The 19,341-nt window shown below is 42.7% G+C and overlaps 3 protein-coding genes across 11 annotated transcripts in view; 2 read left to right on the top strand and 1 right to left on the bottom strand.

Moving 5' to 3' along the window:
• Positions 1–243: 243 nt before the first annotated feature.
• Positions 244–19,341, top strand: part of axo (axotactin) — a 43,640-nt gene continuing 24,542 nt past the window's right edge. For all 9 annotated transcript variants that reach the window (XR_016139389.1, XM_089077457.1, XM_089077452.1 and 6 more), the window contains exons 1-2: positions 244–612; positions 3,202–3,906. The gene's annotated coding sequence lies outside the window, so the exon portion shown is untranslated. The remainder of the gene's footprint in view (positions 613–3,201; positions 3,907–19,341) is intronic.
• Positions 6,899–8,138, bottom strand: LOC148936608 (uncharacterized). Its single transcript, XM_089076092.1, has 2 exons — positions 7,752–8,138; positions 6,899–7,671 (listed from the first exon to the last, which is right to left on the bottom strand). Exons 1-2 carry the CDS (start codon positions 7,814–7,816, stop codon positions 7,116–7,118), a joined length of 621 nt encoding a protein of 206 aa, XP_088932218.1. The 5' UTR covers positions 7,817–8,138; the 3' UTR covers positions 6,899–7,115.
• On the top strand, positions 8,599–11,132 carry LOC148936609 (uncharacterized). Its single transcript, XM_089076091.1, has one exon. The coding sequence runs from the start codon at positions 9,230–9,232 to the stop codon at positions 10,388–10,390; it is 1,161 nt and encodes a 386-aa protein (XP_088932217.1). The 5' UTR covers positions 8,599–9,229; the 3' UTR covers positions 10,391–11,132.

The following is a 19,341-nucleotide window of genomic DNA, read 5'->3' on the forward strand; positions in this document are numbered from 1 at the left end:
TAAAATTCTATTCTAAAATTTTTCTCAAAAATAGCGTTTTCTCCTCGAAATCTCTTATGACTCTTTTTTTTTTTTTTTTTTTTTTTTTTAATTAAAGATTCGATAAACTCGGAGGAAGCAAATATCGAACGAGTTCGCGGTACCCTCGGATGATACGCAACTGGGTACGTGGGTGGAGGAAAAGCCTGGTAGCACGACCGGAGCACGGGGAGAGTGAAGCTAATATGCCAGTCGTGAGCGCGATTCCGTCGCGCCGCGTACTTGAGGAGCCGCACGCGGCGAAGAAGCGCGAAGAGGGAGAGGGAACCCCCGAAAAAGAAGAGGAGATTCTCTCTCGCCGAGGGACTCGTCGGGACGCGGTTCAATCCGTTCACGTTCGAAAACGCGATCGGAAGACGGATTTTCCCGCGATTTTCCTGCTTCTTCCAAAATTCCCGACAGAAAGTGAGCGGGGAACTTCCTTCTCGTTCTTAAGAGACACATCTTCCGCGATTGCACAAATACCCAAAGATCTCGATCGATCGATTGTTATTGAATATTGCGAATCTTCGTCGAACGATAAGTGAGTGATTTTTTTTGGAGCAAATAATTTTCAAGAAGACAAAATCGTCGGTAAGACCGATATAAATATAATTAATTGATAATTTAAATACGGAATATGTATACTTGCCATTCTCTCGATTTTATTCTCTTTAATGTATAAATTTAACATAATACGATTAGGAAACTGACATTTATTTTTTAGTGCATGACTCCTCACGTGTTTCTCGTTCATAACAAGGAAGTATAGATATATGTCAATTTCGTAAAGAGGAAAAATATTATAACCCGACACATTCGGGTTAATCTCGTATCTTTTGACTTAATAAGAGATGACCTTAATTGCTAGTAATCTGCGATAAAGCTTCAAATCGTGACATATAACGTTTCAATTATTTCCACAATTTAAAATTTAGAAATATAATTCAAATTTTCACAATAAAGCTTCAATAAAAATAAGAAACATCTCGTAAATTCAATATTTTTATGCACAATTTTTTGGAGTAATTATTTCAATTAAGAACGTTTAAAAAAGTTTTAATTAATCTTCTTTATAAAAGATTAGACTTCGCGCATAATGCGCGAAATTGTCAACAGAAATATAAAATTTTTGTAGTTTAAGCTAAAAAATAACTCGCTTTGCATGATATTATTGTACATTTACGCCGAGGAAACTTAGTACTTGCGTTTCTTCTGTGGTGCTAATTGTTGCGCTCTTCGTATTACCGTGGATCTGGTTTCAACAGATCATTTCTATTTACCTTACATAAATTTGAAATGTTCATGTCCATCGAAATGCACAGACGATGATACTTTCCTGATAACGACGATATTTTATATTTCAAAGATATCTGTGGAATGTGAACTATATATCTCCAACGCGTTTAAAAAATAGCTCGAAAAAAATAGTTCGATTATATAAATTATATATTCATTGTCAATTTATTTATCATTAAATTAATAAAAATATGTGTTTTGAAGATACATCAATTTTTTTCAAAATTTAGTAATAATCCGTATTTATCGTAAAAGTATTTTTTTACGAAAATACAAAAATACAATACAAATACGAAAACGTCATGACGATATTCATAACAATATTCACAGAACACAAAGATATCAAGTCTAATCCAGTTACTTTTGTTTAAAAGAAAAGATCTTCTGACACATACGCCAAACATTCCACACTGTTAAATTATCATAAATTATCATTCTATGAAAATTAACATGACAAAAAGAATATTAGTAACATCGTTCACATACGTTCTTTCTTTTACTTAAATAATTTTTCTTCTAATAAGAAGAAGAAATTTAAATAAATTTCATTTTAGAGAGAAAACGCTTAAATTTCGGCAACTAGTCACGCGCCTGAGTCAGAAACTCCTTATCGTCACTCACTAATCAATTCCTTTCACGATTTTCGTGTAGTTTATTCCGTAGCTTATAGCTGGTTACACGACCAACTTCCTCCATGCAAATCGTCACTTTTATTCAAACAATAGTATCATATGCCACGAGACGTCGTCTCTCCCGAACCGTATAAAAGTCCGGGGACAACGAGACTCGACACGTGGTGTGAGTCATTTGCTGTATTACGTGCGTGACTACAACTAGAAATATTCTTTTCAACGGAAAAGCTTATAGATCGTTCTCTATCTTCACGGAGACCTAACTATATTGTCCGCACATGTATTATCTAACAGGTGATCGCAGTTGCTTTCTCCGTCGCGATATATTTTTCATTTCGCGATTATATTAAAATATCGAAAAATTTTCGAATTAGCGCAAACCTTATCAATTTTTTTATCGCAAAACGATAAAGGCTCGACATTTTTCCGACATGTTCGAAATATCTTTGTACTTTTTTACAAGACGTTACTCCGAACCAAAAACATGAACACTTTATGATGACCCAGTCGTCGGTTTTGTTCGATATATCGATCTTCCGACGACTAGAGAAAGAGAGAGAGAGAGAGAGAGAGAAAGAGAGAGAGAGAGAGAGAGGAGTGGCATCGGTAAACACGCTAGGCCGCGAATATCAAGAATTGCAAGACGGAAAGTATGATGTCAACGAGGTCCTACATCTTCAAACAAACCTCCTTCCTAATCTTTACGATCTATAAGTTTGAATGACGTATATCGATACTTTTGAGCTCGATTTAGAAGCTCACATCTGGCCCCCCCTCGTAAAAGTAAAAATCGCTCCGTTATTCACGAGATACGATATCGGTGGATCGTCTTTAATAATAGAAATAGGATTGTAATATGATGATACCGATAATAATTCGTTGTCAGCCATACACGACCCGTCACGCGTCGTTTATAAATGCACGCCCTGTGCTATTATTTACTTCATAATACACACCCTATCGATTCGACTCAACGACCCCTTTCTCACATTGGAAAGCGCACGCTGCTTCGAGACCATCTTGTGAAAACTCTTATGATACTAATCGCCGGAAGAGAGCGCGTAAAAGAGGTAATCGTAAAAAAAATTTCTATTTATCGTTATCGGAAAAATCGCGCCTGTCTATGTAAAAGTTTACCCGGAACCTATTCATAAAATATTTTTATTTATCAGTATAATTGGAAATAAATTCGAATAAATCACAGTAACGATTGCTACCCCATTTCACTAATACATTATGAATTCGGTTTCAGGGTGTTCATTTAGAAGATCACACACTTGCCCCTAGATGAGATCGCTGTAGAAACGTCCCTTCTTCTTTCGAGAAAAGTTCAAGGAGCACCTAGAAAAAAAGTAACGCGAAAGGGAAACAATCAACATCGATCGGTGGATGATCAGCGACCGAACGAGAGCGCGTCGTATAACCGCGGAACTCATTGGCGCGAAAAGGGAAAAGGGAACGAGTGGTTGCGGCGGAAGATCGGTCGTCGTATGGGGAGGAAAAGAGCGAAGAAACGTTAGAGTGTGGCGCGCGAGACGAGATCGCAATGAAAGTCAATAAACCGTAATGAGTAACGGAGAGTATAGTGGTCGGAGTGGCATTAATAAATTAGTGTCTACTTGCTGCTACAAGCAACAGCAGCGGCAGCAGCAGTAACAGGAGTCCGGAGGAGGAAGAGGACAAAGAGGAGGACGCGGGTGGAGGAGGAGGGACGGACCTCGAGTGTGTGTGTGCGCGCGCGCGGTGTGTGCACGTGTGTGCGTGCGTGCGAATACTTGTGAACGGCCGTGTCGATGCGGGGATTTGGCCAGTGTGTCAGTGTGAAAGAAGACAATTGACTCGCAGCCGCCGTCCGTCGGACGGTGCTCAGCTCGGCGGGGGCCTTCTGACGTCACATCCTGCCCCGCGGCCTGGACGCGAGAGAGCCGCGATCTCATCTGGACCACGGTGAACGAAGGTACGCAGATTCGTGTGTGTTCGCACAGCGCTAAGCCCGCCAGAGTTAAAAAGCTCGAATAAGCTGGAATAAGCGCTTAGCGTTCAAGGATAATCCACATCATCATCATCAACGAGATGATGGCACTTCGCGATCATCTCATGAGAGAAATTACATTTTTAGAGAAGATTTATATCGAAAATTCAAATTACTCGGTTTTATTGACTTTCATCTTGCGATCTCATCTCGCGCGCCACACTCTAACGTTTCTTCGCTCTTTTCCTCCCCATACGACGATCTTCCGTCGCAATCACTCGTTCTCTCTTCTCTTTTCGCGCTAGCGAGTTCCGCGGTTATAGCTCTCGTTCGATCACTGTGATGATCTCCCGATCATTCATCGATGCTGATTGTTTCCTTTCGAAACGTTATTTTTTTCTAGGTACTCCTTGAACTTTTTTCGAAAGAAGGGACGTTCTAAAGCAATCTTATCTAAAAGCAAAATCTCAACAATATGCCTTTTTAAAATAATAAAATCAGATGACATTGGCGAACAGGGTCAAATAATTTTTCTTCGTTGAATTAATATATAAATTCAAGACAAATATTTAATCACGAATTACGTGTTATCAAATTATAATATTTTACTTTATGCAATCTCTAAATATCTCGAAATTTTAAAATCATTGTGCTAAACACTAAATTAATATTAATATTAATTACATAATTTTTCTCTAATTTCTCAAACATTCCAAATTTTTTTAATTATTTTTTTCAATGCTTTTTTTGTTATAAACAGAAGAAATAAAAATGATTAATTAACATTTATATTAGTTTAGATAATTATATCTATGAATTGAGTAAAATTATTGTAGAAAATTTATTTTGTGAAGCCATATCTATGATTATTGTATTTCTAAAAAACTCATAGAAAGAATAAAATGATTAAACACTATAATGACTTAATAATAAAAAATAAATTACTAAACGAATATTATAAACGTAAAATGAATGTATATATCGAGTTTGTCAATATGATCGATATCTATAATGATATTAATAGCAATAACAGACAAGATCACCATAGTGACATTGATTCTAACAACAAAAGTGGTAGTAGTCGGAACCTATGAAATAATTTAATACCTAATATATACCTCAAAAGATCTCGAAAAAGAAAATTAAACGATATCAAATTAGATCGACAAATACTGAATGTCGTCGAACTCTATAAATATTAAATGTCTATCGAATCATTTATCATTCCGTATTTATATTCAACAGTACGGATATAAATAAAGAACGAAAATAGACTATCGATGCTATCTCTGATACCTTCTTTAACAAAATCGGTATTAAATGAGATAAAATGAGAGTGATGGAATTTAAAAGATCGTGTATTTTTAGATCAAATTAAACATTATATTAAATATATCGATGTTATAATTTTTAAAATACAATATTTGTTATAAATTATAGATTTTTCTTAAACATTCTTCAAGAATGCGTGTATTTGTAATAAATACGTTTCTGAAAAGAGAAATACGTCGCAACAAATTAATAATCCGCATTAATCTTGATTGACATTGATACTTTTCCTATGTTGTGCAGAAGAGATGGCAAAAGCCGTGCGTGATTGAAAGCATCCGCATCAGATGTTATCGTGAGTCGGTGATGTCTTCGTGGTCACAAACGCGAGATTTCTGGCGTGAAATTTCAGATGACGTAGGATAGGTCTCCTAATTAACTGGGGCGTTACATGAAGCGCACACATGAGACATACACCATGAGAGAGAGAGAGAGAGAGAGAGAGAGAGAGAGAGAGAGAGAGAGAGAGAGGGAAATAAAGTCGACATTGATCATTACGACGAGGATGTTATCATCAAGATATGACAAATAAAAAAAAAAATGATCTCTTTCCCGATCTCGCATGCATCGTATGTGGTATAACCGCAGGTCGCACTCTCTTCCTACGGTTCTCGTTATCCGTCAAGGTCGTTGCACGCGTCTCGCTTGGAAGTCCGAGTCGGAGATGCGCTATTTACCGACTCGATCAATTGTGATGACGAGGAGGAGGCAATTTTACGACGGACGCAACGGTGCGCCAGCAAGAAGGCGTCTGTCCGTAGAACGAAGAGCGTTCGCCGTTCACGAAGGTGCGCGCTTACGCGTTCCCGAGGAGTCCTATTAGGAGCACAAATCCGACAGGAAGTGTAAGGGCCGTACGGCCGTGCGATTATTCATGCTGGACGAGCGCGACGCGTGTCATCTTTCTTTCGTAGATCAAACTCAATTGACCCCGTGAAAGAGAGATAATTGCTCACGATACTCCGAGGGTGTTCGAGGAAACGGACGATGTCTGGCGGTCAGATTACGCATCGTAACGTGTCGTGGCATAAGTTAACGCCTCATTTCATCTCACGTAAGTAGGAATATAAGGCGGGTTCTAACCCAGAAGCGTTGAGGGGGGTGCGGGTGTGCGGGGGGAACGGCGCGCAACCGAGGAGCTCCGGGGCGGGGGGAGGGGGGGGACGGCGCGTGTTGGGCGACCCATTGAATGTAAACAGCGTCGACGATTGATGCCTTCAGAGCACCGTGATAAATAATTGCCAAAAGATAAATAACGAATTGGACGCGTGGACATGACGTCAGAGGGGGGAGGGGGCCGCCGCCGCCGCCGCCGCCGCCGCCGAGTAAAAAATAAATATCTGTCTCGTTTTTTTTGTTTATTTTATTGGGTGATTATTGTGTTATTGAATATTTATTGTATATTATATGTTAAAACAAGTACATTTCTTCTGTTATTGGTTTCGGCGCGCAACCGAGGAGCTCCGGGGCGGGGGGAGGGGGGGGACGGCGCGTGTTGGGCGACCCATTGAATGTAAACAGCGTCGACGATTGATGCCTTCAGAGCACCGTGATAAATAATTGCCAAAAGATAAATAACGAATTGGACGCGTGGACATGACGTCAGAGGGGGGAGGGGGGGGGTCGCCGCCGCCGCCGCCGCCGCCGCCACCGCCGCCGAGTAAAAAATAAATATTTCTCTCGTATTATCTCTTCCATTGCGGCTCTCTCTCTTATGGAGAATATTATTTTTCTAATTATTTTATGATGGGGAAGAAAGAAATGAAAGAAATACATGTTTTTTTGCATATTATATATGTTGATATTTTTTAAACAAATTGAATACATTTGTAAGTGTGAAATTTTTTTATTCACATATGTTTTTCTTATATACTAAAAACTAAAGCTAACAGCTCGCAATCGACGAGTTGACGTCTATCGAATGTATCGCAATCCCGTATCGCGTTCGGCACTTCCTCGGGATCTGTTACAACAGACGCGATGTTGGAGAATCGCGTATACTTGGTATCGATCGTATCGACGAATCTGACGAGTCGATCGAACGTCACATCGATACATTCGTCCAGAGCAAACATTCGACGTAACGTCGATTCGATCATCGTTACGCGTACGTTCAAAGATTCAAGACGTACGAGTGTAACGTCGTTCATCAGACAAATTCTGACGGTTAACGGTCCGACGTTTATAAAATTGTCTTTGTAATCATTTCGCAGCAATTTATAGATATTCCATCGCTGCTCGTAGAGTCCCTTCCACGTTTCGAGAGACAGTATCAATTCCTGTCCCCGATGATCTCCCAGAGCGATCTCCACGTAGCTCGGTGGACCAACGTTGATTCCAATTTCCAGAAATTTGTAACCCGTGGCCGTCAGAGCGTAACGTCTGCTCAGTAAGCGCACCGCGCGACGCTCCACCGAAATACTGTGGAAATTAAATATATAATATTGCACAATATTGAAAAAGAGAAAAAAAAATAAAAAAAAAATGCAGGTGAAACTTACGCGTTATATTCCTTCTTTTGTTTTTCGCCATTGTACGATGCACTGTTTCCTTTGGCGGAATACATTGCCTGTTGTTCGAACGATGGAGGAGCGGAGTACCTTTTTTGTCGTGCAGATCGTTCGATGGAGGAGGACTGATCGCATAAATTTTTTTGACATGGCAAACCGTTAATCCCCCCCACCTTTCCCCTCCCCCTTTTTTTCTAAGAATTTCATTGTTGCAATCAAACATGTAGCGACATGTTCGCAAAGGAGCGCGATTCGTTCAAATTTTTTTCTAGGAAGAGCCCGTGAAAAGATAGCTCTTCGTAGAAATCGACGTACGTGTCGCGGCGTGTTAAGAGAAGCGTCGATACTCCGGTTACTATAAACAAATCGGGGAGACCTATAATGATGCTCCGACAAGGGACAAAGAAATTGTCGATGATATATAATGGGTCATGCGGTGTGCAGGATCACAGTAGATGGAAGTCTAATGTGTGTGAAAAAATAGTTGACGGTGAAAATGGATAATGTGTTAAATATAGAAAATGTGTTTAATATGGATGAGGAAGACTTTGTGAATATAGTGGACGAAGTGTTTGAAAATGAAGAAGAAATAGAGATTGACAATATTGACAATATTGACATTGATATTGAAGACGAAGAGCACGCATTGTCTGACGATAGCAATTACGTAAGTGATCAAAGTGATGACCTTACGGATTATGCAGAAAAAATTGTTACCCGTTCGGAACTCCTTGCGTTGAATAATAATAACAAGTATTGTTCAATACAATTTTATTATTCAACGGGTGGTGCATTAACTCTGTGTGCCGAATGCATGGTTCGTCTGGCGGACACTGATATTGGAGTATTGAATGCCGTTAGGAAGCACGAGATAGATACTCTCAATGCGCTAAACAGCCGATTTTGCTCCAATTGCCAACAGTCCGTCTGTATGATAATGCCATGCAACATGTGCCCAATTTGCACAAATTGAAAAAAAGACAACATTGTGAACGAGGCATATGCAAGTGGAAGAGTGTGATGTGATATAAAAACAATATGGAAAGATCATTGGAAGAATTAACAAGTTCTCCGTTATGGGATTCAATCTCTCATCTATCAGTGAACGTGGCGGTGTATTTTATAAAGAGACACTATACCTCAACTCCCCATTTCCCGATTTCTCGTCCAAGAGTTAAGGGACGCTACAATTCGACTCTCTGCTTCTCCGCTCCTTCTGAGAGAGCGGAAATAATTCTGGAAGCGTGCACATATTATCATTATAGAGGACACGCATACAATATATTACTACCTCTCTCGCGGCAAAAAGTAGCAGAGATAATTCCAAGAAGCGATAATCATATATGGTTGTTCTATTCCCATCAATCTCCGGACATGGCGGAAATACAACGCTTTGTATACTGGTTTCGAGTTAAAGCAGCTATAGAAAAAAGAAAAAAAAAAGTAAAAAAATGTAAAATTGTTTTTTGATGAGACAGTACAACAATTTAAAAGAATCACGATTTTGCAATATGGAACACCTAGAGCGAGTGGAACGCGAGCTGCTGGAACAGTGCAGCCAAGTCGCTACCTTGGTGGAGTGTTTCGCGTGGTTGCAACGATGTGAGGAGTGCATCGAACAACTCGAAGAACTTAGTCGTGTTAAGCGTCCTCGACTCACCGTTGCAAATAGACAATCTGCGGTGGCGAGGATCGCGCGACTCGCGGGTGCAAAGGTACAACTAGAAAGACGTTTCGTGCACGTTGGTGGTGAGTACGCGAGCACCAGTAGAGACAATGGATCTCTCGTTTGGCGCGAGATTGATACGGCATTTGAAAACCGTATATTGACTGGTGCGGTAATCAATGTGGACTATATCGAGCCGCGACGATTTTTAGAAGACGCTGGTGGTGTAGTGCTCGAGCGAGTGCGAGACATTGTACAAAGACACGATAGTGTGAAAGTGAACACTGCATTTAACGGCGAGTTTGTGACGGGCGATAAACGCGCGAACAAAAGTATAAACACTAAAAATAGTGAACTCTTTCGAGTGTCAAATGTGGACGAGTGGTACGAGCAGCACGTCATCGAACCCACGTTGGCGTCGCTCGAAGAATTCCAAGAACGCGACAGTGGATGGGCGTTGTCGCGAATTCTAAATTTGACTATAAACGTGAACAAATATAATCCAATGCATGCGGGATGTTACATCGAGTTACCGCGGGAAATTATGTTAAAGCGAGCGGTAAGTAACGTGCAGTCAACGGATAATGCGTGTTTCGCATGGTCAGTGGTCGCGGCTCTGCATCCGGTCGAAAGGCATACAAATCGGGAATCATCGTATCCACATTATACGACGGTGTTAAATCTCCAAGACATTACGTTTCCGATGACGTTGAATCAAATTAAAAAGTTCGAACATCTCAACGACATCTCAATCAACGTCTACGGTATCAAGGAAAAGGAGATTCTCCCGATACGGCTGACATCAAGGAAGATGGAGAAGCACGCAAATTTATTGTACGTGCAGGATCCGCGCGACGACAACGCGGGGCACTTTGCGTACATCAAAGATCTGTCCCGTCTTGTGAGCTCGCAAATAAACAAGAAGAAATGCAAGAAATACTTTTGCGACCGGTATGTATTTTAACAAATTTTATTATTTCTCTTATAAAATTGTTTATTAAATACTAAAAATCATATTTTCCGTTTGCAGATGTCTACATTACTTCAGTTCGTCTGAAAGATTGCAGTCACATACAACGGACTGCGAAAAAATGAACGATTGCGCCATCCGACTGCCGAGCGAGGACGACAAGTGGCTCGAATTTAAGAACCACACGAATAAGGAACGACTTCCATTCATCGTTTACGCGGACTTGGAGTGCGTACTACGGCGAACGGAACCGGCAGAGAGGGAAGACGCATCGTACACCTACCAGCAGCACGAGGTATTTAGCATCGGATACTACGTGCGATGCTCGTACGACGACGCGTTGTCGGTATATCGATTTCGTCGCGACGAAGATTGCGTTGCGTGGTTCGTTCGGCAACTCGAAGATTTGGCGCATCAAATAAAAATTCTGTTATCCGCGAATGTCCCCATGGAAACGTTGTCGAGAGAGCAGTGGGAGGCATATCGTAGCGCGACGCGTTGTCACATTTGCGAGAAATCATTTGCGTCGGATGACACGCGGGTACGCGATCATTGCCATCTTACCGGTCGTTACCGTGGTCCCGCGCACTTAAATTGTAATCTAAATTATAAAGATTCGTATTGCATTCCCATAGTATTTCACAACTTATCCGGTTATGACGCGCACTTTATCATCACGGAAATAGCTACGGCGTTCGAAGGCAGGATCGACGTGCTGCCGATAACAAAAGAAAAATATATTTCGTTTACAAAACACGTTAAAGATACCACCGAGAGATCAGATTCGCGAACTTGCGTACGCTTGCGGTTCATAGATTCGTACAAATTTTTAAATACCAGCCTTGATAAATTGGCATCTTTTCTAACGAAAGAAAAATTAAAAATTTTACGTTCCGAATTTTCCACGGTCTCAAACGAAAATTTTGATTTGTTGACGCGCAAAGGTGTCTTTCCGTACGAATACGTGGATCGCGCGGACAAGCTGCAGGACACGCACCTACCACCGCGCGAATCGTTCTATAGCTCGTTGACCGGTGACACGGTGTCGGAGAACGACTACGCGCACGCCGCGAACGTCTGGCAGCGGTTCTCCATCCGAACGCTCGGTGAATACAGCGATCTATATCTCAAGACCGATGTCTTGTTATTGGCCGACGTTTTCGAAAATTTCCGCGAAAGTTGCGTCGCGAGTTATGGACTCGATCCCGCGCATTACTACACATTGCCAGGTTTCACGTGGGACGCCATGTTGAAACATACGCGCGTAAAATTTGAGTTGCTCACCGACATCGATATGGTTATGTTTATCGAACGCGGTATACGCGGCGGTCTCAGTCAATGTTCCGGCAGATACGCGCAGGCCAATAACAAGTACATGCATTCGTACGACCCGTCGAAACCGTCATCATACCTTATGTACTTTGACGTAAATAATCTGTACGGATGGGCGATGTGTCAACCGCTGCCCTATGCCGAATTTCGATGGATGGAAGACGTTGAGAACTTTGACGCGAGCGCGATCGCTCCGGATTCGTCTACGGGTTATATTCTCGAGGTCGATCTCGAGTATCCGCATCATTTACACGATCGACACACTGACCTACCTTTCTGTCCGGCGCGCGATAAACCACCCGGCACGCGGCAGGATAAACTTCTCGCGACGTTATACGATAAGAAGCGGTACGTCATCCATTATCGCAACCTGCAGCAATGTACGCGCCATGGTCTTCGTATCGCAAAGATACATCGCGTATTACAATTTGCTCAATCCGCCTGGCTTCGCGATTACATCGAACTCAATACACACTTTAGAACGTACGCGAAAAATGATTTTGAGAAAAATTTGTACAAATTAATGAACAACGCGGTATTCGGTAAAACAATGGAAAATGTGCGCAATCACGTCGACGTTAAACTTTTGACCAAATGGGACGGACGGTATGGCGCGGAGGCAATGATCGCGAAACCAAATTTCCATAGCCGCAGCGTCTTTGCGGAAAACTTAATCGCCGTCGAAATGCGTAAACTCGAGGTAAAATTCAACAAGCCGATTTACGTGGGTATGTGTATACTCGACATATCGAAAATCTGCTTGTACGAATTTCACCACGAATACATGTCACCGCTGTATCGCGAGAAATGTAAGATCATGTACACCGACACGGACAGTCTCGTATACCACATCGAGTGCGATGATGTGTACGAGGCGATGAAACGCGATATCGCTAGATTCGATACGAGCGATTATCCGACGGACAACGCGTACGGGATATCTCTCGCGAATAAAAAAGTACCCGGTCTAATGAAGGATGAGAATAACGGTGCGATAATGACGGAATTCGTCGGACTCAGAGCGAAGATGTACGCGGTGAGGGTGGACGGTAGAAAAGACATTAAAAAGGCGAAAGGTGTAAAGAATAACGTCGTAACGCGAACAATAACGTTCGACGATTATACGCGGTGCTTGAACGAAGAGATCGAAATGACTCGTCGCCAGTCGTGTATAAGATCCAAGCTACACCAAGTATACACGGTGTCCGAGTCGAAAATCGCTCTGAGTCCGTACGACGACAAACGATACATCGTACCGGATTCGACGGAGACGTTACCGTGGGGACATTGGCGGATTCCGTTGTAATATATATATATACATGTTTATACAATGTACATATATTTTTATATTTTTATATAGTTTATATGATGCATATATGCACGTATGTATGTATGTATGTATGTATGTATGTATGTACCTATGTATCATATCTGTGTATGTATGTATGAACGTATGTATTCTTGTAGTTTTATACTGTTATATATGTAGTATAGATGTATGTATTTTTTGTAGTTTTTATATGTAATTTTTATATGTAGTTTTTACAATAAAATTTAGTTGTTCAAATTTAGTTGTTCAAATTTATTTTATATATAATTTATAATAGCAACCAAGATCCTGCTGAGGAATTAGCTTTAATTCTCTCTTCGATTTTTTTAATTTATACTCGGCTTAATACATATAATTTTACATGTGTTCTCGTAAGTTACATACATGTATAGTTTAAAAAAATGTAATGGAAGAAAACAATAATAAAAAACTCTTTGTATACATGTATACAGTGTATATTTATTTTTTAATACATTATAAAAATAAAAAAAAATGATTTAAATCACACTGCTTTTGTTTATCCATGAGTTATGCGATCTATCGAATCCCAGCCACTTGACGTAAACCTTGTCTCCCTTCCTGCGTAGTACTTTCTCCACGAGATACACGTCCGGATGAGTCGCGCGATGCAATTCGTGCTCATAGAACGCACCCGCGACCGATTTTCCGCGATAATCCTCGAGCAGATAAGTTACGGGATTAGTACGTTGCACTTTAACGATCTTAAACACCTCGGTGGTCCAATTTGGCGTGTAACCTTTTTCGAAAAGTGTCTTGTACTTGCTCACGCGTACCGATTCGCCTACTTTGAATTTTGCTGGACCTGCGATCTTTATCGCGCTGTATACCGTATCCAAGAGTCTTTTGGCGATCGCGGGAGTTACGTCAACGGGTCGCATGCCGATAGTACGATGCTTGCGCGCGTTGTAATCTGACACGAGACGCGGTAGCGCGTCGACCCACTTGTAAGTGCCGTTGAGCGTAAACATCTTCCACATGTCGTTCTTAAGCGTGCGATTGAATCGCTCGACGATCGATGCCTTCAACACCGTATACGTGGAATAATGATTAACGTTGTGTTTGTTCAAGAGTTGTTGCACATCAGCATTGTAAAATTCCTTTCCCATATCCGTTTGCAAGTTTCTCGGGCATCTTCCGCTCTCTCGAATTATCTCGGCGATAGCGTTAGCCGTCTCGCTTCCGACCTTGCTCTTGAGCGGTACGGCCCAGGCGTACTTGCTCAACGCATCGATGACGGTGAGTATGTAGTGATGACCTCTGTTGAAACTCGAGTACGGACGCATCTCGACGATGTCAGCCTGCCACAGATCGTCGTATCCCCGAATTATGACACGTCTTCGTGGAAAATTTCTCCTCGCCGGAGCGTGCAATTCCTCAACGAGTCGTCGCCTCTCGGAGCTAATATTTTTTTCACGTCCATCGGATCGCATGTTTCAACGATGTTTAATAGTAAAGATAAGATATACAATTTAAAATTGTTTTTTTCCTCACTGACGTTAATCGACTGGCTCGTTTCATCGATACGCGATTAATTTATAATAATGCCGGCTTCGCGAAGTTCCTCGATGATCGACAGCATCTCGTTGTCGTGAGCGTTGTTACCAGCTCGGTGCGAAGCGTCGAGCAATCGGAGTCGATCCACCAGTTCGTTGGGATCGTCCCAATGCACGTAATCGATCTTGTTGTCGTTTAACTTCATGGCGGTTGGTATATTGCTCACGCCTGCACCCTTTTTACGCCCGCTACTTCCATACGTAGATACGAGCGGAGCGATGATGTTAATATACTTCGATCCCCTATTGCCCTTGATGGGATTATGGGCGCTGTGACCACGTCTATGAGCATTTGTTGTTAACAATATACTTTTATACGTTTGTTTGTCATCCTCGGTAAAAACCGCGTCATCGGGAAGTCTCTTGAAGATCAATTCGTACAATCCTGGTGTACCATTGTATCTCACATTGTCTATGATTATGGAGTCATTTTTGTCAACGTCAAATTTCTTGTCACCAAGCATCGCACCACTGTCTTTATCAAAATAAACACCGTATACGCGATCAAATGTATCGTTTTTTCCATTATCATCGAGAAGAGGGCTTACGTACTTTTGCCCTAATGGTCCCAGCTGATTATGCAACGCTTCTCGACCTTGTTGCGTTTGCAGACTCTGTTTGATGGTTGTTTCGAATGACGGTTCACTGGCGTCTTTTGTTTCGAAAACATCTTCCTTTTGCAGGAACAGCGGTGGTTCTTTCAGTAGATCTTTCGATGATTGTATCGGTGTAATCGTATCGAACACGAGTGAATCTGACGCGGCTTTCAATTCTTTCGTTGTACGTTGTTTTTTAGACTGCGGCGTTAATTTCAACCATCCAACATCCGTCCAATATGAATCCTTGTCAGTAGTAGTAGTAATATCGTTATCGTTGTCGTCATCGCTGTCTTCACGTTTTTGTTTTTTCTTAATACCGAGATCCTTTGCTTCTCTTTCAATCGATTGAGATTCCTCGGTTTTTTCAACAATCTGTTTTAGAGGTTCGACGATGGGCTTGAAGCGTTTCTCCAACGCTGTATCTTCAGCTATTTTACCAATTTTTAAAGCGCGATATTTTTTGCGAATCGAATCGCTCGTTTTCGCAATCTGTTTCGCTATTTTCTCGCGATCTTTGGTGTTATCCATGTTGCCTGCTCCACGTATCGACATCGATTAACCACTTTACGGTACCGCGAACGTATTAAATTCCTTTCTGTATCGCCCATTGATAAGCGGACTGTCCTTATCTATCACTAGAAATCCATACTCGCGCTGCCAACAATCGCGGCATAACGCACAGAATTCATCGTATGACATGTCGGTATTCACGTGATCGTTGTAAACATGTTTCAAGTTGGTACCATCCTGTTTGAACAGAATCAGCAGGTTCGCATTGTCGCGTATCAAATGTTTAGGTATCCTCGCGTACGTCTGACAGAGATAGAAGCAATCGACGTTCGAGTGGCGGCCCATCGAAAAGTATTCTCTCACAGCATCTTGCTTATCGCACGCAACGTCGTCGAAGACGAAGATCGAATTGGGACGTGCCTCGCTCGGTGGAATGACGTCACTGTTGTTGGAGAACGTAAAGTAGCCGATTTCTTCTATCGATGTTAGTAAATTTTCCAAGTATCGATATTTCGGTTGTTGCAGCGATTTCGAGTATACGTACACGTTCTCGAAACGTACACCGTGCGGACTCTCGAGCAAGCTTATGAGAACGTTGGTTTTACCACAATTCGACGGCCCGCAAATGATGGCGCGTATAGTACTCGGTAACATTTCACCGTGCTTGCGCTCCGTCGCGATGTCTCCCATCATTCGCGCTCTCTCGTCACAGTTCGCGACGCGTATCGTCAGCGGCTGCCGTACAAATTTCATGTTCGCACTGCGTTATCTAGGCTTCGATCGAACGCCTATTTATAGGCGCGCGAAACCACGAATCGCTCAGTAGCAAAAATGTATCTCGCGCTGTCGCATCCCTCCGATATTCGGGATTTGAGCGCTGAGCAGTTGCAATATATACCGAAGGTCGTACTGTTACGCGTGTGCGGTAATTATATCGATCACGTGTGGGACAAGCTTCCGGAGTATATAAAGGCGGATTTGGAGGTTCAAACCTATCGTCGCTGCGTCGAGCATTATAATCAATCGTGGGATCGAGATCATATAGACGGTCCTGCACCGAAGATAAAGGATTGTGGCCTATGCCAGCAACAGCGTCAAACGAAGGCTACATTGGAGGTCTGCTCAATCGAGCGATAAACGCGCTTCCTTTCGAACTACATATCCCCGGCTATCAGTTTTGCGGTCCGGGTACTCGGCTGAAAAAGCGATTAGCCAGAGGTGAAACGGGCATAAATCCACTGGACGCGGCGTGCCGTGAACACGACATTGCGTATTCTCAGAGCAACGATCTCACCGACAGACACGCGGCGGACAAGGTACTCGCCGATAAAGCCTTAGGACGCGTCATCGCGAGAGATTCGGCTCTGAGCGAGAAAGCTGCAGCTGCAGCCGTTTGGACAGCGATGAAAGCCAAAACCAAGATCGGCATGGGTATGAAGACGAAGAAAAAAACCGGCAAAAAAAAGAAACGAATACTTCCAACGGCGAAACGAGGTGGGGTGTTACCGATTTTGCCAATTTTGGGCGCTCTCGGGTCCTTAATCGGCGGAGCGGCCAGCGTGGTGAAAGTGATAAACGACAGGAAAGTCGCGCAACGTCGCGCGATGGAAACGCACGGACAGGGACTGTATCTCGCTCCGTACAAATACGGACGAGGACTGTATCTCGCCCCGTACAAAGGCGGACGAGGCGTAACAGCGAAAAAAAGAAAAAAAGAAAAAAAAACGCCAAAGAGACGATAAAAATACCTACGGGTGTAACCACCAATGTACAATTGGACCAGCTGGCGAAGCGTATGCGCGTACCGTACTTTAGAGGTGTTTTCATGCGTGACGCATTACCGATTAGCGGCGCGCGTCGAAATGAAAACGGTATCGTAAATCTGGACGACACGACGGGCCCCGGTACTCATTGGGTAGCGTACGCAAAGAGAAACAATCGCGTTGTGTACTTTGACAGTTTTGGTAATCTTCGACCGCCCAAGGAACTGATACGATATTTCGGAGACGATGCTACGATAGAGTACAATCGAACGTCCTATCAGACGTACGATCAGAGCGTCTGCGGACAGCTGTGCTTGTGGTTTCTTCTCCAAAACGGTCGACGCGCGTGAATTTATAAAGTCCGACAAAATGTCGCGGCGTCTCAGTATTCGTCGAACGCTTTTTCCATCATGTCGCTGACGCTTACGCTGAGCGGGAAGAGCAGCGTTCTCGCGACAAATTACTCTCCAGCCATAGATTTGAGCGACGATGACTACGAGCTTGGTCTAACAATTTTGGAGACTTATCACACGATACCGAATGTAAACGCTTCGAATAATACATTTTATTTTGGCAAAGACGATGCAGAAATTACGATTCCCGAGGGTTCGTATGAACTGCATGCCATAAATGAATTTTTGAAACGTGAGATTTTACGGAAACGTCCGCGACGCGACGCGCCCGAGGGTAACGCTGGTGACACCGCGCGCGGCGATGACGAGATTGGAGAATACCCGATAGTGCTCCGCGCAAATTACAACACGATGAGATGTGAAATTAAATGCGCCTACAGAATAAACTTTAACAAGCCTCGTAACATTGGATCGCTGCTGGGTTTCTCGAGGCGTATACTGCAACCGCGAAAGTGGCACGAATCGGACGTGTCGATCAACATAATGAACGTAAACATTATCCGTGTAGAGTGCAACGTGACCGCGGGCGCATACAGCAACGACAAAAGTGTGCACACGATACACGAATTTTCACCGAGCGTGCCGCCAGGATATAAGATATCGGAAAGGCCGATGCAGATCATTTACCTGCCAGTCATCGTACGGAGCATTACGGAGCTAACGATACGCATTGTTGACCAGAACGGACGATTGCTCGATTTCAGAGGAGAAGAGATCACCGTCAGATTGCACGTACGACGGCGACAGCGATAACGCGAGCGTGACATTTGAGATGCTCGTGTTGAACGAAGCGAAGCATACGCAGAGAGATAACGCATCTTGTTTTACAAAGAAAACATCGATCGACAATATTCGCTCATTCGGCTGCATCAAGAAGAGGAAGAAACTTAACGCGTCGAACGTTAAATTTTTACAAGCTTTAGGATTCGCGGTGCGCAACTTGTGAAATGACTGATATCCTAAATATCGAAGACGAGCCAATCTTCGACGATCGCATCGTCAAGATTGAGACTCATGCGTATAACCCGTTCGCCAATACGACGTTCGGGTACAGCGATGAGATAAGAATACCTATACAGCAACAGGATCTGTACACATTGCCGTACGAAAGCTTTCTATATATCGAGGGAAAACTAACGAAGAACAGAGTTGTCGAGGGATCTGATGTGGTGCTGGGAAATAATTTTGTCGCGTTCCTGTTCGATGAGATTCGATACGAGCTTGATGGTGTGGAGATTGATCGTAACAGAAACGTGGGCGTAACCAGCACGCTCAAACATTACGTAACGACATCATCCGACAGAAGCGTGATTCTGAGGAATGCCGGTTGGGATGCGCATACCAGCGCGGATGGATATTTTAACTTTTGCGTACCTCTCTACGCACTGTTGGGATTTTGCGAGGATTACAGACGCGTGATAATC

This window comes from Pogonomyrmex barbatus, unplaced genomic scaffold (assembly GCF_055798465.1).
Source record: "Pogonomyrmex barbatus isolate J1 unplaced genomic scaffold, ASM5579846v1 scaffold2, whole genome shotgun sequence".
NCBI classification, from domain to species: Eukaryota; Metazoa; Arthropoda; class Insecta; order Hymenoptera; family Formicidae; genus Pogonomyrmex; species Pogonomyrmex barbatus.

What these genes read in the sequence shown, in the direction of transcription:
- LOC148936608 (XM_089076092.1), bottom strand. Translation starts at nt 7,816, where the DNA reads ATGTATTCCGCCAAAGGAAACAGTGCATCGTACAATGGCGAAAAACAA. An exon ending in CAAAAGAAGGAATATAACGC is followed by an intron (nt 7,672 to 7,751) that starts GTAAGTTTCACC and finishes TAATTTCCACAG; the next exon opens with TATTTCGGTGGAGCGTCGCG.
- LOC148936609 (XM_089076091.1), top strand. Translation starts at nt 9,230, where the DNA reads ATGAGACAGTACAACAATTTAAAAGAATCACGATTTTGCAATATGGAA.